We start from the raw sequence: 22,693 nt of genomic DNA, 5'->3' as shown, positions 1-22,693 counted from the left end.
TGAGTCTGTGAGAATATATTTTATGGCATGGTTTTTATAGGTCTAACCAGTCGAATGAAGCAGTTTTTCATATTGCATCTGTATCAAATTCTATGCTCTTAGATTGAGAGTGATATAAAATACCCAGAATAGAGGAGTCCTATACACAAAGGGTTGATGGTCCAGTTGGGAAAATAAAATATGCAAAGTTCTAAATAAAACTTAAAATAAGAGGGAACAAAACCAGGCAGTATAACTTTCATGGTTGCATGGAACATGTAGAAATGAACAAATTCATTCAAGAAAAGAACAGATGTCCTCTTACTGTCCCTTGTCAGAATCTTCTATGAAAAGATTAGCTGTAGAATCGATTACATTCTGGAGATACTAAAAAATATTACTGAAAGATTAGAACTTAGCATGTTATTTTACATTTAAAAGAACAGTAAATTAAACCAAATTAATCAGATCTTAGAGGAAAATTTTTTTATGACTTTACTAGTAGACCTGTTTTCTCAATGTGAGTACTCTTATAATTACCTGTGGAGTTTTTAATTATTTTTTAATTGCTTTGTTGGTAATAGTTATTTATAATAAGCAATTGGTAATTTCTCAGTTATGATTTAAAGTGATTCCAGCTGAGTTTTTCCTTTCATGGTACATCTCAGAAGTACCCTATAGTTTCCCACTGCTTTACCTCTGCCTATAAACTCTCAGCTAATTTCCTAAATTTGAATTTGAGTTATTTTGTGAATATGAGAAGATCATTAATCTTTGTGGCCAAGTCCATGGCTTAATCGTGATTTCAACCTTCAAAGAATGAGTGATCGAAATGTGCCATTTATCAAACTTGGAACTGATGGATGTGGATTATGTGATAACTCCCTGCAATCATCCCAAGATAGTAGCAGCCTGAGCAAAAGTAGAAATTAGCAGGGTTCCAAAATTGGGTAAAAACAAATTTGGAATTGACTATATAATGCTATAGATGAGAATTTTTAAAATATACTTAATTTTGTAGAGTCAGTATGACCTATAATAATACCAGCTGATCATACTTATTCTACACAGTGAACACAGTTGTCTTACATCATTTCCACACACTCATATTACTGTCTATTTAATGGTTTTTATTCATCCAGGAAGCACTGAAGAAGTGCATGCTCTGACTGAATAATGTGTCTTGTGTTGAATATCCAGGAGCTTTATAGAATGGTCTTCCCTGGTGGCTCAGATGGCAAAGAATCTGCCTGCAACGTAGGAGACATAGATTCGATCCCTGGGTTGGGAAGATCCCCTGGAGAAGAGAATGGCTACCCACTCCAGTATTCTTGCCTGGAGAATTCCATGGACAGAGGAGGCTGGGGGCTACAGTGCATGGGGTCGCAAAGAGTCAGACACAACTGAGTGACTATCACTTACAGAATGGTAGAAAGTAAATGTCTTTCCTTCTGCTAAATTATAGCCACCACACTTGCCACTACCTGAGGCTGTTTAAATCCATCCAGATAGAATCTTCCTGCTTATGATCTGTTTCCAGATTTAATCTAGTGAGGAGGCAACATGGTGTGTACCCACATTGTAGATACTCATTAAACATTTGCATGGTGAATTAGAACAGGGAGGTGAGTTGAAAGATACTTGGTCTCTCCCAGTATTAGACCACAAACTTACATATGACTTTTAAAATATTAACTCAACCTTCAACAGGCATGAGAAGTTGAAGTTGTTTACAACTAGCCAGGAAAAGGATTATTGAGTGTCTTTCAGCATATTAAGACCTAGGAAGAAAAACAAAAACAGAATTCTGGATTGGATTCTGGGTTTTTGCTCAAAGTAGTAGCAGGAAACTTTTTCATCTGACAATATATGATGTGATTTAAAAATTTTTTAAACTAGCCTCTTGATAAAAGAAGGAAGCAGGAAGGAAGGTAGAGAGTGGAAGAAGAGAAAAGCATACTTATCTTCCAGGACTGTTTCAAGAATTAAGAATAATGTACATAAAGTACACAGTACAGTGTTCACATGTGCTGGACACACTATTGAGAGCATCTGCCATGATGATGATCATGTAAAATTGCACGTTCCAGGGAATAGTATCTGCAGACCTATCTACATTTGCTTAGCAAGTCACCTTCTACTTTACCACTCATGTACATTCGAGTACTTGATTTCACTGACATCTCTGAGATAGTTGGGAAATTTCATACTCCTAGCCTTGCAATCCTAGACTCTGCCATTGTCACAGGCTTTTCCACTCACTGTTTCCTGAGCCACTCCTTGGACTTTATGCCCTTCTCACATGTATATGTGACACTTCTGGTCTCTGTCACTAACAGTAGTTGGATCTGAGGTCATGTTTTGGTTATGTTGCTGCCCAGCTCCTCCCAAACTTAGTGGTTTGAAACCACCTTTTTATTATCTCTCATAGTTTTGTGGGTTGACTTGATTCAGATGGGTGGTTCTTATACTCCAAATAATGTTGGCTAGGATTGCAGTTATATGAGAGCTTGGATGGTCTGGTATATTCAAGATTGCTTACCCATATGACTGACAGCTGATGATGGCCATCCACTGGGAGCTCAGGTGGGCTGTCGGCTGGAGCGCCTGCACGTGGCCTCTCCATGCCCAGGCTCCTCAGGCTTCTCACAGCATGGCAGTTGAGTTCTACAGGGAGAATCCCAGCAATGAGTGTTTCAAGGCAAAAAAATCGGAAACTTCCAGTCCTCTCAAAAACTTGACTCACCTGTGTTGTGTTATTGGTCAAAGCAGTCACAGGCCAGCTCGTACTCAAGGGGGTGAAGGAGTCAGCTCCACTCTCGATTTGGGAATGGTATACAGGGCAGGGAAGAAGCTGATGAGTGGCCATGTTACAACAGGGTAAACATTACATTCCTTTAAATTTGCCTTCAGTGAGCCTGTCTTTTAAAAGGACCCTCACAGGCTCAAGGTTCATGTCCCCGAAGCAATTGTGGAAAAGGTGGTGAGACATCATTGGCCTAAACATCAGAACCTGTTCTGATTTGTTTTGGGTCCAGTTGTGTCAATATATAAACTTGATACTATGTAATCTCTTGTGAAAGAAAATTGTTATCCATTCAGTTTGTTCGGTTGCTCAGTCGTGTCCACTCTTTTTGACCGCTTGGACTGTAGCCCACCAGGGTTCCCTGTACTTTACCATCTCCCAGAGTTTGCTCAAACTCATGTCCATTGAGTCAGTGATGCCCTCCAACTGTCTCGTCCCCTATCTTAATCCCCTTCTCCTCCTGCCTTTAATCTTTCCCAGCATCAGGGCTTTTCCACTGAGTTGGCTCTTCGCATCTGGTGGCCAAAGGACTGGAGCTTCAGCTTCAGCATCAGTCCTGCCAATGAATATTCAGGGTTGATTTCCTTTAGGATTGACTGGTTTGATCTCCTTCCTGTCCAAGGGATCCAGTCTGTAGGGGAAGCTTTAAGCCTGTTTGTGACTATAACTAACACAGAAGTTCTCAACTGAAGGTGACATTGTCCCTCAGGGGATGTTTGGCAACACTTAGAGTTGTCTTTGGTTCTAAGAATGGTTTGGGGCAGTGCTCCTATAACCTAGTGAGCAGAGGCTGGAGGTGATGCTAAAGATCCTACAATGCACAGGATAGCCCTTCCTCCACAGTAAAGAATTTTCCAGCCCCAAATGTCAGTAGTTCAGAGGTTGAGAAACCCTAAAGTAGAGCAAAGATTTTCTCCATGCTCTCTTGTGAGTTCATACAGAGCACATTGCTTTTTAAAAAAAAATTTTTTTTTGTTATGTTGGGTCTTCCTGTGGTATGCAGGCTTTCTGTAGTTATGGCTCGAGGCTGGTATCTTGGGCTTTCCTGGTGGATTAAAAGTAAAGAATCTGCCTGCAACGTAGGAGACCTAGGTTTGATCCCTGAGTTGGGAAGATCCCCTGGAGAAGGAAATGGCAACCCACTCCAGTATTCTTGCCTAGGAAATCCTATGGTTGGAGGAGCCTAGTGGGCTCCAGTCCATAGAGTCGCAGAGTTGAACCAACTCATCCTGTCATCCCCTTCTCCTCCTGCCTTCAGTCTTTCCCAGCATCAGGATCTTTTCCAATGAGTCAGTTCTTTGCATCATGTGGCCAAAGTATTGGAGCTTCAGCATCAGTCCTTCCAATGAATATTCAGGACTGATTTCCTTTAGGATTGACTGGTTTGATCTCCTTATAGTTCAAGGTGTTGTGGTCTGGGCGTGAGTTGGAAAAGAATTTCCAGATGTGAGACAGAATGAGAGGGAAATAAAGTTTATTAGAGTGGGAGACGCTGTTAGAACAGCAGGCCAGCTCAAGGGAGAACTGACATTGAACAGGGGTCCTTAGTCAACTTTTATACCCAGGGTACAAGGAGTGGGATAGGGGTCTTGCAGATCATTTCCTGATGTGGCAAATACCTTCTCCTTATGGGATAGGAGGGGAAACAGGTTATACTGTTACATTAATAGTTACAACATGGGAGAGGGAAGGATGATAAAGGTCTGGTTTTTCCGTTCCTGTATTCCAAGACCCTCCTTGGTTTTATCTGCTCTTTTGTCCTTGGGTCACCACACAAGGGACTCTCAAGAGTCTTCTCCAATACCACAGTTCAAAAGCATCAATTCTTTGGCGCTCAGCTTTCTTTATGGTCCAACTCTCACATCCATACATGACTACTAGAAAAACTATAGCTTTGACTAGACGGACCTTTGTTGGCAAAGTAATGTCTCTGCTTTTTAAAATGCTATCTAGGTTGGTCATAGCTTTTCTTCCAAGGAGCAAGTGTCTTTTAATTTCATGGCTGCAGTCACCATCTGCAGTGATTTTGGAGCCCAAGAAAATAAAGTCTGTCACTGTTTTCATTGTTTCCCTGTGTTTCATGGCAACACAGAACTTTAAAAGAAACCTCCTTTTATTTATTTTTTTTCTTTTTTTTAAATTTAAATTTATTTATTTTAATTAGAGGCTAATTACTTTACAATATTGTATTGGTTTTGCCATACATCCTTTTAAATTTGTATAGAAAAGGGAAAAAAATCTGACACTTGTAGTTTGTTTCCTCCTGCTACTTGAGAGAACTTTAAAATGTCTGACACTTGCAGCCTATTTCCTCCATTTGGAGACCTCTAGCCTTCCTGCCTGTTACTCTCTCAGGACCAGATGCCATGATCTTAGTTTTTTGAATGTTGAATTTTAAGCAAGCTCTTTCACTCTCCTCGTTCACTTCCATCAAGAGTCTCTTTAGTTCCTCTTCACTTTCTGCCATAAGGGTGATGTCATCTGCATATCTGAGGTTATTGATATTTCTTCCGGCAATCTTGATTCCAGTTTGTGCTTCATCCAAACTGGCATTTTGCATGATGTACTCTGCATTAATTTAAATAAGGGTGACAATATACAGCCTTGATGTACTCTTTTCCCATGTTTCCCATGTTCCATGTCTGGTTCTAACTGTTGCTTCTTGACCTGCATTCAGATTTTTCAGGAGGCAGGTAAGGTGATCCAGTATTCCCATATCTTTAAGAATTTTCCACAGTTTTTTGTGATCTGCACAGTCAAAGGTTTTGGTGTAGTTAATGAAGCAGAAGTAGATATTTTGCTGGAACTCTCCTGCTTTTTCTGTGACCCAGTGGATGCTGGCCATTTGATCTCTGGTTCCTCTGCCTTTTCTAAATCCAGTTTGTACATCTGGAAGTTCTCTGTTCATGTGCTGTTGAAGCCTTGCTTGGCGAATTTTGAGCATTACTTTGCTGCCATGTGAAATGAGTACAATTGTGCAGTATTTGAGCATTCTTTGGCATTGCCTTTCTTTGGGATTGGAATGAAAACTGACCTTTTCGAGTCCTGTAGCCACTGCTGAGTTTTCCAAATTTGCTGACATATTGAGTGCAGCACTTTCACAGCATCATCTTTTAGGATTTGAAATAGCTCAGTTGGAATTCCATCACTTCCACTAGCTTTGTTCATAGTTATGCTTCCTAAGGCCCCACTTGACTTCACACTTCAGGATGTCTGGCTCTAGATGAGTGATCACAGCATCATGGTTATCTGTGTCATTGAGATCTTTTTTGTATAGTTCTTCAGTGTATTCTCGCCACCTCTTCTTAATATCTTCTGCTTCTGATAGGTCCATACCGTTTCTATCCTTTATTGTGCCCATCTTTGCATGAAATGTTCCCTTGGTATTGTTGCAGGAAGGGGGACCCCTTCCAGGGCCTAAAAGTGGGCTCTTGTCTAACACTCAGAAATGAATTGTCCAAGGAGACACATGTGCTGACAAAGCAAGAGATTTTATTGGGAAAGGGTGCCCGGGCAGAGAACAGTAAGTTAAGGGAACCCAGGGGAACTGCTCTGCCGCATGGCTCATAGTCTCAGGTTTTATTGTGATGGAATTAGTTTCTGGGTTGTCTTTAGCCAATCATTCTGACTCCTAGTCCTTCCTGGTGGTGCACACCTTGCTCAACCAAGATGAATGCCAGCGAGAAGGCTTCGGGGAGGTGGTCAGACGTGTGGTGTCTCCTTTTGACTTTTCCCGAACTCTTCTGGTTGGTGGTGGCTTATTAGTTCTGTGTTCCTTACCAGGACCTCCTGTCGTAAAACAGCTCATGCAGATGGCTACCATGGTGCCTGGCCAGGGTGGGCAGTTTCAGTCAGTATGCTTCCCCTAGCAGTATTTCTAATTTTCTTAAAAGATCTCTAGTCTTTCACATTCTCTTGTTTTCCTTTATTTCTTTGCTGAGGCAGGCTTTCTTATCTCCTTGCTATTCTTTGGAACTGTTTATTCAGATGGGTATATCTTTCCTTTTCTCCTTTGCTTTTAGCTTCTCTTCTTTTCTCAGCTATTTAGATCCCAAGTTCCCCCTTTTACTAGCTGAGTCCTCATTTTCTATTAACTTTCTTGACCCACCCACTATGCCTACTCTTCTTGCCCTCTCAGCTTTGAGAAGGGATGTTCCTGGTTCTCCAGGCCAAGCCTTCCTGTTGGTGGCCTCTGTCTGCATTGGGTCTGTGGAGGCAAAGGAGGTTGGGAGTGGGCCCTGGTCAGATTGTCTGTGTTTAAATCCACCATGAACTCACTCACTCTGTGATGTTGGGCAAATTACTTCATCTTTCTGGGCCTCATTTTCCTCATTTACAAGATCTGATTAATACTAGTACACATGTTATAAGTCACTGTGAGTATTAAATGAGATGATGGTTAGAAAGGTCTTAGAATGGTGCCCAGCACTTTGTTATTACCGACTATGATCATGGCTGTGTACACTACCTCCCTTCCAAGCTCCATCCACATCTAACTCCCAGGACTCTCCCCAGAGTTTCACACACCTGGATGGTGGTCTCTTTGACATTAGTTTGTTTTGTTTTGAATTAATTTCCCAGTACTCCAGAGTCCGAGGTTATCATTTTTAGGACTGCTTTAGTGTCAGATATTTCTCGCTTTTAACCCCAAAAGTTTCAAATGTCTGGTTTCCTTTTCTGAGAAGCTGGAACAGTACCTTTTTCTTCCCAACTCCCAGGGATTATGGTCTTCTTTCTTCTTTGTTTTCTTTCTTGGTTCTGTCTTTATTTTATTCTATCTTGTGATTTTGTGTGTCCTTAAAGCCACCTTCAGAACTTGATGGGGAAAAGTAGGGGTATAAATAAGTAAAGAACCACATAAATTAAATAGAGTACTTATGAAAGCACTGAAAGAAGTTCAAAGCATCATACATATGAGACATTTTTAGCCAGTAAGTGTTATCAGTGGCAGAGGTTGGAAAATCACTTTGTCATTTTGTCTGTTGAACTTAGAAATGTTCAAATCATCGTAGACTTCATGTGATATCTACAGAAAATAAAATGTTAGAAAAACATGGAAGAGATAAACTTGCTTTGGTTCTTTGAAGATAGAAGTTCTGAAATAGTTAAGTAGCAGAGTTAAGAATATACTTTTGAGACATGTAGCTGGAAGTTCTTAAAGAATTAACATAGCCATTATAATACATCTCTCACCCTCAGGAAGTGCTCACTGCAAAGGTCACACCAAAAAAAAAAAAAAGATTACAAAGGGAGTATAAAGTCACCTACAAATAGTCATCACAATAGCTGACATTTATTGTTTTCTTGGCCCTGTCTCAGGTAATCCTTCAGTAAGCAAGGGGAGAGATACTGTTTTCATCCCCATTTTAGAGATTTGTCTTTTTTGGCCAGCTGGCATGTGGGATCTTAGTTCCCCAAACAGGGATTGAACCTGTGCCCCTGCAGTAGAACCTCAGAGTCCTAACCCCTGGACTGCCAGGGAAAACCTCATCTCCATTTTAAAGCTGAGAAAACTGAGGCCCAGCTAAGTTATTTAACCAACACTCCAGACCACCTTTGTGTATGGTCGTCAATGACCACATACACAATACTGCCCAAGTGACTCCCTCAAGCAGCAGTGCTTCTCAGGGTTTCCTCTAGTGCTTACACCATCACGTTCTCTGTCACACTGCACAGCCAGGGCCAGGATAAGGGGAAATGGGTGACATTTTGCTTTGAATCCCATCTGGCTTGATCACCAGCCCTGGCCTTCTCTTTTCACTTTACTGGGCTTATTCTCATCCTCAGCATACGCTCAAAAAGCCCATAAGTATCCTCAGCATGTGCTCAATAAGCCCACAACACTTGTTACTCAAGAGGGGCTGAATTTCAACACAACATTCTTAAAGACCAGAGAGGCTTGAAGATACTTATTCTTCACCTTGTTTGATTGGAGATCCCTTCAAGAATCTGAAAGATTTACAAAGATGTGGTGTGTGTATACACACACACACACACACACACACAGGAATATTACTCAGCCATTAAAAGAATGAAATAATGCCATTTGCAGATAGGTGGATGGACCTTGAGCTTATCTAGAGTTAAGTAAGCAGATAAAGATAATATTATATGATATCACTTAAATGTAGAATCTAAAAAATTATACAAATGAACTCATTTACAAAGAAAATAGACTTACAGACATGGAAAACAAACTTACGGTTACCAAAGGGGATAGCAAGGGTGAGGGGGGAGATAAATTAGGAATCTGGGGTTAACATATACAAACTGCTATGTATAAAATTGATAAACAACAAGAAGCTACTGTATAGCACAGGGAACTATATCCAATGTCTTGTAATAACCTACCATGGAAAAGAATCTGAAAAAGAATATATAGATGTATACACACACACACACACACACAGTAAGTGTACATATATATATACACATATAAAAACTTTCCTCCCAGTGGAGGAAGAGGGGGACCTCAAGTGTAAGATGCGGTTCTGGGGGAATCCCCACTAGGAACCTAGGCTTTGAATGTAACATTTAAAGGAATAAAACAATGATGACAAGAAGAGGTGGTAGTGGGCTTGCTGTTTGAGGAGGGTATGGGAGCCTATCTCCTGCCTCCTCAATCAAAAGCAAAAGCTGCCTGTCCCTATGATTTGATCATTAAAATTAATGCAAAACATTAATATAGTTCCCAGAAAGAATAATCTATCTTCCACTCAGTTTCTCGTGTTTTTTTTACATGACTTTAAGGTCCCCGCTGGCTAGCTTTGTATGTTTAGGGTCTGCCACGTCCTGTATAATCTTCTGCTATCTTGGAGCTGGTCTGGCAGAGACGGTACAGGACATTTTCATGATGGCCTCACAGGAGTTCCACCACAGACATTGGCCTGGATGAAGGTGCCTGTCCCCTAACCCTGTAGACCGGTGCACTTGACATTTTGCTACTGGCTTGGATACATGAATACATGTGCTGGTGCATCTAACCGGAATTTATGTTTAGAAGCAGGATCTTGTTCAGTTTTGTATGAGATGTTTCTTGTTGACTTGGGAAACTTGAAGTGTTTGAAGACAGTTGGGGTAAAAGCACCAGATACCTGAAGAGATGCCATATATTGACTCTTCGGGAGTTTATTTACTAAAAAGAGTTATGTGTTGGTGGTGAATAAGGTCTTTGCTCAGCCCAGGAATTCTTGTGAAGTCCAGGCAGCAGGAACCCGGGCAGTGTTCCACAGTGATCAGCTGAGAGAAAAACAAAAATCTTATAACACTAACTCCAAATGCCCCCTTTCCCTTGCAGAAGATAGTATTGTCTTGCCAGACTTAGGAAAGCTATACCTTGTCCCCAGCTCTTGGCCTAACAGTCACAAAGCTGCAGTAACATGGGTGTGTTTCCCTTGCTCACTGTCCCTCAATCAATGCCCCATCCCCCTTTTAGTTTCTTGAAATAAAGAAATTTGACCTTTCTGCAAGTGGAACATTTTTCAATTTCTTAAGATAGTGAAAAAGGTAGTTTGGGGCAGACAACAAAGTAGGAATATAAATGCTTGAGCTCTCTGCTAAATTTGTGATCAGACAGAGATGAGCCTCCTGTGGTAGGACTGACAGCTGGGCCTGGCAACCTCCTTTTCTCTGTTGAATGGGAAGAAAGGACAGCTGTTGGGGTTTAAAGGGCTTTATCACTTTTTACTGGGTGTCCTTAGGCATGTTAAGAACTTCTGAGCCTCAGTTTTTCATCTGTTCTATGTGGATAATAATACCTAACCAGTGGGGTTGAGACTCAATAAGTGTCACAAATGGCAGCCCCACCCCACACTTTAACTCTTGTTTAAGCATCAGGCTCAATGTATAGAGTTATGGATTACACATTCTTCCTCCATATTGAAATGATATTGCTTGTCTCTTTTTCTTAACCATATATCCCATATCTTGTGATGGTTAAGAGCATTGATGATTTTCCTATATTACTGTAAGAAAATAGATTATCTGCCATAAATGCTGGTGTCCATTTCCACTCTTACCAGTCAGGACTGAGTTTTGATAAACTATTTCCCAAGTTCTGAAGGCATTGGGTTTAAGGCTAAAAGAAATCAAATGGTAATTTTGATGGAAATGGAACAGAGGCTTATGGTGTTGTCCCTGGAGCTATTGAGGTCACTGGCGTCTGCCTCTGGCCATGGATGGAGAGATTGAGCATCACCATGTCTCTTCAGTGTGATGGTAGAATTGGCTTTCCTAGCTAGCCATCCCGGAGAAGGCAATGGCAACCCACTCCAGTACTTTTGCCTGGAGAATCCCATGGATGGAGGAGCCTGGTAGGCTGCAGTCCATGGGGTCGCGAAGAGTCAGACACGACTGAGCGACTTCACTTTCACTTTTCACTTTCATGCACTGGAGAAGGAAATGGCAACCCACTCCAGTGTTCTTGCCTGGAGAATCCCAGGGATGGGGGAGCCTGGTGGGCTGCCGTCTATGGAGTCACACAGAGTCGGACACGGCTGAAGTGACTTAGCAGCAGCAGCAGCTAGCCATCCTGTCTGCCTGTGCTGTGCTCATCAGTTAAGCTACCAGCATTCCTTATTGGTGTCCCTGTTTTTGTTTCTGTGCATCCAGGGAATCTAAACTGAGTAACCTGAGGGTGGGAGAGGTTGCAGAGTGGCAGTGATGGTTGCCAGCCCTCTGTCCTCTCCACTGGAATGCCACACATTGCATCCTTCACTGCAAGACTTGTTTTTAGTACCTGAGAGCAAGTGGGGGTTCTGTAACCATCACCTGTAATTTTCCACCTTGACTCCTCATTGTGTGCATGAGCACACTGGCTTAGAAATCAGCTGGCTAGCAGCCAGGTGCCAGGCCAGCGTGCCCTGCTCTCAGCTGGAGTGCCACAGGGCTGTGTTCTTTTTGGTCAGCCTTTGCTTTGTATTCCTTTCCTACTCTGGGCCAAGGGCAGCTCTTGGCCGCATTTGATTGTGCTTGAATTGTGATTTAGAGTTGGAACAATGATATCACTTTGGTTTAGAAAAATTAAAATCCAGAAGTATAGTGTAACTTCCAACTTCTGAAAGTATTTCTGAAAATAATATCTAGGATACTTCATTATTCAAAGCAGTTTCATAATTTAGAGTCCTACTTCTGTGGAATGTTCCCAATTTGGCAAGCCAGATATCCTAAAATTATTTGAACACTGTTGAAAAAGTGGTGCCCGGGAGACTTCCTTTTTTAGACATATGGCCTTCCTTTGTCAGGCTTCAGGATTTGTGCTCCCTCGAAGCCATTAGGGATTTCAGACAATGAGCTATAGAGAAAATCCAAAGTGTGTCTTTCTTGTAGACTTACTCCTTCATCTTTGGAGGAAGGTTCCCACTTTGGAATATGTATGATAGTTATGATATTAGTGATGAAGGTTTAGTCATCCTTTTTACAAAGTTATTAAAATAAATAGCACAGGAGGGTATGAAAGGAAAAGTCCTGTGTCTCTTCCATATTCCTCCCTAGAGATGATTGTAAATAACTTTTATGTATCTTTCTAGACATTTTCTCTGCAATTATAAACTTAAACATACATATAGTTATACATATGTATTCACAATACACATACACCACATGTATTACACATATACAAACAGCTCATATATCTATTTTTTTAGAAATGCAAATAGAATTTTGCTATATATACCATTTTGTATCTTAGTCTTTTCACTTAATGCTATATTAAAGCACTTCCCATGTTAATACATATAGATCTCATATTTTTGATGAGATTTGCATAGTATTCCATTGTGGGGTTGGACCCTAATTTACATAATGTGATGTCTGTTGTTGGATGTTTAGGTTGTCTCCACTTTTTAACTCTCACAGTTTTGTTATGGGTTTCCTCATACATATCTTACCCAATGTATTTGATGGGTGAGTACTCTTGTTAGTTGGATCATATCTTGAGAACTACATTGGTTTATTTAATTAATTTATTTATTTAGATTTTTTTTGATATGGACCATTTTTAAAGTCTTTATTAAATTTTTTACAACACTGCTTGTAAAAAAATTGTTTTAGTGTTTTGGTCATGAGGCATGCTTAGCTCCCTAACCCGGGATCAAACCTGCACCTCCTGCATTGGAAGGTAAAGTCCTAACCACTGGACCATCAGGGAAGTCTCATGCTTTATTTTAAAAAATTATTTGTTTATCTCTTTTACTTTTTGGTTGCACTGGGTCTTCATTGCTGCATGAGGGCTTTCTCTTCATTGAGGTCCACGGGCTTCTCATTGAGGTCGTTTCTCCTATTGAGGAGCACAGGCTCTAGGGCATGTAGGCTTCAGTAGTTACAGCACGCAGGCTCAGGATATGCAGCTTGCAGGCTCTAGAGTGCAGACTCAGTGGTTGTGGTACATGGGTTCCATTGCTACTTGGCATGTGGAATCTTCTCCGATCACAGATCGAACCTGTGTCCCCTGCATTGGCAGGAGGATTTCTATCCACTGTACCACCAGGGAAGACTCCACTCTTTATTTTAAATATTAGTGATTTAGTAGATATTAGTGGAGAATATTTATAATGAAGCCTATTGGACCCAGGTTCGATCCTAGGTTGGGAAAGATCCCTCGAAAAGGAAATGGCAACCCACTCCAGTATTCTTGCCTGGAGAATTGCATGGACAGAGGATCCTAGTGGGTTATAGCCCATGGGGTCACAAAAAGAGTCAGACATGACTGAGTGTCTAACACACATACAATGACCAAAAAATGATCCCTTTAAGAAAGTATAAGAAACACATTTACAGATGGTGGAAGGGCTAGAGAAGCCAGTTTAGTTAGATTGATCTTACTATTTTCTGGGAGTTATTTCACAGTAAAATATTTGTTTTAAAACATCAAATTAATATGCCATGAAGGAATTTAAGGGAGTAACATCTTTTAGTGAGTTTCCATAGTGGCAGATACAGAGCTGTGGCACATACATCATTAGAATGTTCTTCCAGAGGTGGAACTATGAAAGAATTTCTCATAAAAGGAAGTGAGAAATGTTGGGGTGGATTTTTCTTTCTAAGACTGTGTTCATAAGTGATTAAAGTGACAGCTTTTTAAAAAACTCACTAAAGAACTAGATGTATGAGTAAATAGGAGAAAGGAGCTGAATGAACATGTTTGCACAAAAATGGGCAGCCCATTTTAATTCCATGAAATGGATACTAACTACTGTTTAAAGTAAGTCTTGATATCATTAACAGATATGCTCTCCTTAAACAGATTCCTTAGAATTAGATTCATGCAGATAAACTCAGAACAATGGGTTCACACTTAAATCCCTTTTTCCTTTTGTGGGCAAAGCCCTACTGTCTGTCTGATTAGCCGCGCCCGTGTTCCAAAAGCTGTGTACCTCGCGTGAGGTGGGTCCCCAGTGCCACAGTCCAGCTTGCTCCTGAATGGATTGCCACTCGGCCACCAAGAGTGACCCTTGGCAGCTCCAGCTCCAGGCCAGCACAGATTTTCTTCTACTATGATTCTGTGTCTTATAACAATGCGTCCATCTTCCGTCTTTTATTTAGATAACTCAAATTTTCACTCCACACCAGTGATTCTCAACCAGAGGTGATTTTTGCCCCCAGCGGACATTTGGCAGTGTTTGGCTAGTTTGCTTTCTCTTCCTCTTTCCTTCTCCTCCTTTTTTCTCCTTTTTTGAAACCCAACAGAGATTGGGCCACCTCTTTATTTTGCCAAGGAAAGATCTTAAAAACAGCATATATCAGTCACTCCACAAACTTACCATCATTTTGTGAAAAAAGGGATATTTTAATATCCCAAGTGAAAGAAAAATCTAATCCCAAAATAAAGATCCATCTTCTCCAGTCAGTAGTTTTCTCACTTGGCCATGAACTGGTGAGAATTTCATCACGGCTCAGCATGAGTTTATAGGCAACTGCTCAGGACTGTTTGATGTATACAGTGCATAAAGCACTGCCTACTGTCCCCTTATACATAATAGGGAACTGGAAAATGGTGATAAATACTATTACTAACTATATCCTAGAGGTTACTATGCATAAAATTTGAGTCCTTCCTACCATTTTAAAAAATTATAATATCTTTGAACAAGTGAATGGGTAGCTGGCTATTCTTTCCTGTCAATTAAATTTTCTCTGGTGGAGACATTTCTGTAAAGTTTGTGAATCACATTTTTAGTAGATTATACCAAGATTCAAGTTCAGTTAAACTGTTTGTCTCTCAGCTTTTAGAGCAAATCATTAGGTTAGTGAGAAGTAACTTTCCTAATGTGTATCTTTCTCACTAGGTGTTAATACCTCACCAACATGCTACGTTCTTTTCTGTTTTCTCTATATTGTATTGGGTTGTTTACTTGCACCCCTGATGACCGGATTCTTTAAAATGCAGTAGGTGGTGTTCATTCATCCAGTCAAGAAATGTTTATTGAGTGTCTGCTATGTGTCAGGCCCCACGCTCGGCACTGGGCATACACAGTGAGCAAAATAAAGACCCAGCCTTCCAGGAGCTTTTATTCTGGCACTAGGGTCCTGGTTGGAGGGGGTACAGAAGGGATAGATACACAGTAGAACAAAGAAATAAGTACTCTATCAATTGATGCTATGAAGAAAAGGCTTGCAGCATGGGGGTGCATTTGAAACACCACAGCTAGGAAAGGCCTCTGATGTGTGACGTGTGTAGAGGCTGGAAGAATTTTGGTATTCATGAAGTAAGTTAATGCTTTATTTTTTTTGCTTGTAAAGTTAATTCTGTGATAAAGAGTCTCTTCTATACTTTTCTTTGGAAGAGGACAAAATGCAAATATCAGATAATAGAAATTAGATAAATAGTCATATATTTATAGCACTATCTCCTCAAAGTACAAAGCAAAAAGAAGCAAATAAAAAGGACTGATGGTTGTTTTGGACTTTATACCAAGAAGTGAACCAGCTTTTTTCAAATACCTATTACTGCTTCTCATCCATGGCATCCTGGGTATCAATCCAGGAAGCATCTTTAAAGGTGTTATTTATTAATATTGGAAAAAGTAAGTCTCATCTGTGGGACCCAAGAAGCTCAAAGAAAAGTACTGAGCACTCAGTGGTGGTTTATTTAGGAACATCTGTATATTTCCTGGTAAATGTTCCTGAATTTTAAATGCTTCTGAACACAGCCCTATAGAATTAATTCCTTAATTCCAAAGTCATGAAAGATTATTGAATTTTCTGTTTTTAGCTAAATGTTCAACTTTTGAGGCTGCAGTTGGTAACATCCTTTTAAATAAGTTCTGCGCTTCCAAGATTATTCTTTCTAGTTACACTCCACCAGAGGACTGGAGAAGACGTCAAGTTTGATCTAAGGTTGTTTGTCACCATTCGTGCTCCTTGGGAATTTCTGTAGTTCTGAAATACATTCATCTCTGACAGGGAGCAGGCCTGGTGGGGCATTGGGCTGCTTTGTCTGCTAGCAGATGAGCTTGGTGGTTGATTTGATTGTACTAAGTGAGCCTCTTCAGCCTTGATTCTCATCATTGGCTGAGAATGATTAGTATCACCTGGGAAGGAGCTTTAATGATATTACTGATGCTTGGGACCCACTGCCAGAAGCTTTGATTTAATTGGTACAGAGGGCAGCCTGGGCAATCAAGAGTTTTTAAAACCTCCTCAGGTAGTTCCAATATGCAGCTAAACTTAAAAACCACTGCCTTTAGAGCAGTTCTTCTCTAAATGTAATGTCCATATCAGTCATCAGTCTGTTTTAAAATGTAGATTCTAATTCAGTAAAGTCTGAGGTAGAGACCAATGATGACTGAATAGGACTGTAGAGCCAGGGTTAGCAGACTATGGCCTGTAGACCAAATCTGACCCAAGGCCTGTTTTTGTACAGCCTTATGGCTTTTTACAGGAAAAATTTGCTAATCTCTGCTCTAGAAGACAGACCCTTGATAAACCTCCTTATAACCATTGAAAATTCCTTCTCAGCATTATCTTATTTTATGGCACGCCATAAGTGGCATTGCTCACTTTATGGCACTTCTTTCTCTGTACTTGGGAATTTGTTTTTATATAAAAGTAATGGCATAACAAATTCTTTAAGAAGATGGGAATACCAGACCATCTTACCTGTCTCCTGAGAAACCTGCATACAGATCAGGAAGCAACAGTTAGAATCCTGTATGGAACAACGGATTGAGAAAGGAGTACAACTGAACAACGGATTGAGAAAGGAGTACAACTGAGGTGTTTATTGTCACTCTGTTTATTTAACTTACATGCAGAACACATCATTCGAAATGCTGGGTTGGATGAGTTACAAGCTAGAATCAAGATTGCCGGGGGAGATACCAACAACTTCAGATATACAGATACTATTCTAATGGCACAAAGTGAAGAGGAAGTAAAACACCCTTTGATGAGGGTGAAGGGAGAGAGTGAAAAAGCCCACTTAAAACTCAGTATTAAAACTAAGATCATGGCATCCAGTTCCATCACTTCATGGCAAACAGAAGGGGAAAAGGTGGACGCAGTGACAGATTTCCTCTTCTTGGGCTCTGAAATCACTGTGGATGGTGACTGCAGCCATGAAATTAGAATACGATTGCTTCTTGGCAAGAAAACTATGACAAACCTAGACAGTGTGTTGAAAAACAAAGACATCACTGCCAGCCAGGGTCCATATAGTTAAGACTATGGTCTAGCCGATAGTCATGTACGGATGTGAGAGGGGATCATAAAGAAGGCTGAGTGCTGAAGAATTAATGCTTTAAAACTGTGGTGCTGGAGAAAACTCTTGAGAGTCCCTTGGAAAGCTCATAGATCAAAGCAGTTAATCTTAAAGGAAATCAACCCTGAATACTCTTTGGAAGGACTGATGCTGAAGCTGAAGCTCCAATACTTTGGCCTCCTGATGCAAACAGCTGGCACATTAGAAAAGACCCTGATGCTGGGAAAGACTGAAGGCAGAAGGAGAACAGGGCAAGAGAGGATAAGATGGTTGGATGGCATCACCCATTCAATGGACATGAACTTGGGCAAACTCCAAGAGATGGTGAGGGACAGGGAAGCCTGGTGTGCTGCAGTCCATGTAGTCTCAAAGAGTCAGACATGACTTGGCAGCTGAACAGCAACAACAAAATGGCACAGCTAGTAGAATTTGAAGCTCATGGGTTTTGGGTCATGGAAAGAAAGAAAGAAAGTGAAGTCACAGTCATGTCCGACTCTTTGCAACCCCATGGACTGTAGCCTACCAGGCTCCTCCATGGGATTTTCCAGGCAAGAGTACTGGAGTGGGTTGCCATTTCCTTCTCCAGAGGATCTCCTGGACCCAGTGATCAAACCTGGGTCTCCAGCATTGTAGGCAGATGCTTTACCGTCTGAACATGGAATTGGCTACAAATAGAATATTAGTATTTTAAAAGAAATTTCTGCTCTCTAATTACATTTAAAAAAAAATTCTTAAGTGACTTTATTATAGCACCAAAAAGATACATTTTCCTTGAATCACAATTTTCTGGTTTTAAATAAGGATTTCCTGGGCAGATAGATTCCAGAACCACTGAGGATTCCTCTTTAGAAACAGAAAAGTTCTGTGCCTAGATTTGTCACACACAACCTGACTGATAATGGTTGATATATATATTTTTGACTCATTGGAAAAATTCCTGATGCTGGGAAAGATTGAGAGCAGAAGGAGAAGAGGGTGTCAGAGGATAAGATGGCTGGATAGCATCACCAATTCAATGGACATGAACTTGGGCAAACTTTGGGAGATGGTGAGGGACAGGGAAGCCTGGCGTATTGCAGTCCATGGGGTTGCAGAGTCAGACTGAACTGGGCTCTTGGACAACAACAACGCATATAATTTGGCTGTGCTATGCAGCTTATGGAATCTCAGCCAGGGATTGAAGTTGCACCCTTGGCAGTGAAAGTATGGAGTCCTAACCACTGGTCTGCCGTGGAATTCCCTAAGTATTGGTTTCAAGTGAAGTGCTGGATGAATGAATTTTTGTGCTTCAGGGATCCATTCCCTGTGGGTAAACAGGAGGCAGTGCAACTTTAAAATCAGAAAAATTGAGCAACTAATATTATTTAGGTCCACATCTTCAGTTCACAGATGAGGATCTCAGACTCCAGAAAATGCAAGTCAGGGCCTGAGTGCCATAGCAGGATAATGGTAGAAGTGGATCTGGAGCTTATTCTTCTGATTTGGTTCCTGGTTCATACTTTTTCTGTGATATCATATTCAAGATCCAATATTGTGACTGAAATGCTTGACAGTGTATAAAACTATCACAGGGATTCCTTTGTGGCTCTGTGGTAAGGAATTTGCCTCCCAATGCAGGAGACAGGTTCAATCCCTGATCTGGGAAGGAACTCACATGCTGCGGAGCAACTAAGTCTGTGTGCAACAACTACTGACTCAGCCTGCGCTTAGAACCTGGGAACCAAAACTACTGAAGCCTTCGAGTCCATGCTCCACCAGAGAAGCTGCCGCAGTGAGAAGCCCTCACCCCACAAGGAGAGAATAGTCCCCACTCATGCCAACTAAAGAAAAGCCCGTGCAGCAGTGAAGACCCAGTACAGCCAAAAATAAATAAAATTAGATATATAAAGAAGCAAAACTATCACAGATCTTCCTATTTCTTTACTCACAGTGTTCATGTTTTCCTTTAAAACCTTGAGGATATTTATAATAGCTATTTCAAGTTCTTGTCTGCTCATTCCATCATCTCTGTCCTTTCAAGATCTAGTTCTACTGATTGATTTTTCTTCTGTATATAGGTTACATTTTTCTACTTTTCAAGTCTAGTTAAGTTCTACTAGCTGCTTGGACTTCATGATATTATGTTGTTGACATCAATTTTTTTTTTTTTTTTTTTTGCAGTCTTTAAAAAGTATTGAAGTTCATTTTGGCAGACAGTTAAGTTACTTGCTCGTCAGCTTGCTGTTTTTCAGGCTTGTTTTTAAGTTCGTTAGGGAGATTTTGGTGTAGCCTTTACTCAGTCCTTAGTTTAGCTTATTACCAAGATGTGGCCTTACTGGATCACTACGGAACGGTCAGCAAGTTTTTTTCCTTATGGCTGCCAGAACATGGCAGTCTTCCAGCCTTGTGCAAGGTTTTGGACTTGTTCAGCTCAACTTCCCTGGCTCTGCCTGGCTCTATGGAGTTTCACCATAAATGTGCACAACTTAGTGCTCAGTTATTGTTGTTCAGCTGCTCAGTCTTGTCTGACTCTTTGTGACGCCATGGACAGCAGCACACCAGGCTCCCATGTTCTTCACTGTCTCCCGGAGTTTGCTCAAACTCCTGTCCATTGAGTCGGTGATGCCATCCAACAATCTCATCCTCTGATGCCCCTTCCCATCCTGCCCTCAATCTTTCCCAGAATCAGGGTCTTTCCCAATGAGTAGGCTCTTAATATCAGGTGGGCAAACTATTGGAGCTTCAGCTTCAGTATCAATCTTTCCAATGAATATTCAGGGTTGATTTCCTTTAGGATTGACTGGATTGATCTTTTGCTGTCCAAAGGACTCTTGAGAGTCTTCTTGAGCACCACAATTCAAAAGTATTAATTCTTCGGTGCTCAGCTTTCATTATGGTCCAACTCTCACCTCTATACATGACTACTGAAAAAAACCATATCTTTGACTATATAGACCTTTGTTGGCAAAGTGATGTCTCTGCTTTTTAATACAGTGTTTAGGATTGTCATAAGGGCTTCCCTGGTGACTCAGACAGTAAAGCGTCTGCCTGCAATGCAGGAGACCCAGGTTCAATCCTTGGGTTGGGAAGATCCTCTGGAGAAGGAAATGTCAGTCCACTCCAGTATTCTTGCTTGGAAAATGCCATGGATGGAGGAGCCTGGTAGGCTACAGTCCATGGGGTCGCAAAGAGTCAGACACAACTGAGCGACTTCATTTTCACTTTCACTTAGGATTGTCATACCTTTTCTCCCAAAGAGCGAATGTCTTTTAATTTCATGGCTGTAGTTACTGTCCACAGTAATTTTGAAGCCCAAGAAAATAAAATATGCCCTTGTTTCCACTTTTTCCCTATATATTTGTCATGAACAGATGGGACTGGATGCCATGATCTTAGTTTTTTGAATGTTGAGTTTTAAGCCAACTTTTTCACTCTCCTCTTTCACCTTCATCAAGAGGCTCTTTAGTTTCTCTTAACTTTCTGCCATTAGAGTGATATCATCTGAATATCTGAGATTGTTGATATTTCTCCCAGCAATCTTGATTCTAGCTAAAGATTCACCCCAGCCCAGAATTTCTCATGATGTACTCTACATATAAGTTAAATAAACAGGGTGACAACATACAGCCTTGACATACTCCTTTCCCAATTTTGAACCAGTCCATTATTCCATGTCCAGTTCTAACTGTTGCTTCTTGACCTGCATACAGATTTCTCAGGAGGCAGATAAGGTGATCTGGTATTCCCATCTCTAAGAATTTTCCACAGTTTGTTGTGATCCACACAGTCAAAGGCTTTAGTGTAGTCATAAAACAAAACTAGATGTTTTTCTGGAGTTCTCTTACTTTTTCCACGATCTACAGATGTTGGCAATTTGATCTCTGGTTCCTCTGCCTTTTCTAAATCCAGCTTGTACATCTGGAAGGTCTTGGTTCCCATACTTTTGAAGCCTAGCTTGAAGGATTTTGAGCCTTACTTTGTAGCATGTGAAATGAATGCAATTGTATGGTAGTTTGAACATTCTTTGGCATTGCTCTTCTTTGGGATTGGAATGAAAACTGCCCTTTTCCAGTCCTGTGGCCACTGCTGAGTTTTCCAAATTTGCTGGCATATTGAGTACAGCACTTACACAGCATCCTCTTTTAGGATTTGAAATAGCTCAACTGGAATTCCATCACCTCCTGATGTGTCCTAGGGCCCACTTGACTTCACACTCCAGGATGTCTGGCTCTAGGTGAGTGATCACACCATTCTGGTTATCCAGGTCATTAAGATCTTTTTTGCATAGTTCTTCTATGCATTTTTGTCACCTCTTCTTAATATCTTCTGCTTCTGTTAGGTCCATACCATTTCTGTCCTTCATCATGCCCATCTTTGCATGAAATGTTCCCTTGGTATCTCTGATTTTCTTGAAGAGATCTCTAGTCTTTTCCATTGTATTGTTTTCCTCTATTTCTTTGCATTGTTCATTTAAAGAGGCCTTCTTATCTCTCCTTGCTATTCTCTGGAACTCTGCATTCGGTTGGGTATATCTTTCCCTTTCTCCTCTGCCTTTTGCTTCTCTTCTTTTCTCAGCTATTTTTAAGGCCTCCTCAGACAACCACTTTGCTTTTTTGCATTTCTTTTTCTTGGGGATGGTTTTGGTCACTGCCTCGTGTACAGTGTTATAAACCTCTGTCCATCGTTCTTCAAGCACTTTTGTTTGCCAGATCTAACCCTTGAGTCTATTCATCAACTCCAATATATAAACATAAGGGATTTGAATTAGGTAGTGATTTTTCCCTACTTTCTTAATTTAAGCTTGAATTTTGCAATAAGGAGTTCATGATCTGAGCCACAGTCAGCTCCCGGTCTTGTTTTTCTGACTGTATAGAACTTCTCCATCTTTGGGTACAAAGAATATAATCAATTGGATTTCAATATTGACCTTGTGATGTCCATGTGTGGCATCGTCTCTTGTGTTGTTGGATGTGGATTTTTGCTATGACCAGTGTATTCTGTTTACAAAACTCTGTTATCCTTTGCCCTGCCTCATTTTGTACTCCAAGGCCAAACTTGCCTGTTACTCCAGGTATCTCTTGACTTCCTACTTTTGCATTCCATTCCCCTATGATGAAAAGAACATCTTTTGTTTGTTTGTTAGTTCTACAAGGTCTTATAGGTCTTCATAGAACTGTTCAACTCTTCAGCTTCTTCAGCATTAGTGGTTGGGACAAAAACTGTGAATTACT

The 22,693-nt window shown here is 40.8% G+C and overlaps 1 protein-coding gene across 5 annotated transcripts in view; it reads left to right on the top strand.

Moving 5' to 3' along the window:
* The window catches only part of SHLD1 (shieldin complex subunit 1), a 104,386-nt gene that overhangs the window by 32,119 nt on the left and 49,574 nt on the right, over window positions 1-22,693 (top strand). Inside the window, exon 3 of one of the 5 annotated variants that reach the window (XM_025264040.3) lies at window positions 19,101-20,069. The exons of the other annotated variants lie outside the window; for them this stretch is intronic. Coding sequence (XP_025119825.1) covers window positions 19,101-19,120 — 20 coding nt within the window. The 3' untranslated portion in view covers window positions 19,121-20,069. Of the gene's footprint in view, window positions 1-19,100; window positions 20,070-22,693 lie in introns of those variants that run through there. 5 annotated transcript variants of the gene reach the window in all.

This window comes from Bubalus bubalis, chromosome 14, assembly GCF_019923935.1.
Source record: "Bubalus bubalis isolate 160015118507 breed Murrah chromosome 14, NDDB_SH_1, whole genome shotgun sequence".
NCBI classification, from domain to species: Eukaryota; Metazoa; Chordata; class Mammalia; order Artiodactyla; family Bovidae; genus Bubalus; species Bubalus bubalis.
The sequence above is the reverse complement of the archived record's forward strand: the minus strand, read 5'-3'. Positions and strand labels throughout refer to the sequence as shown.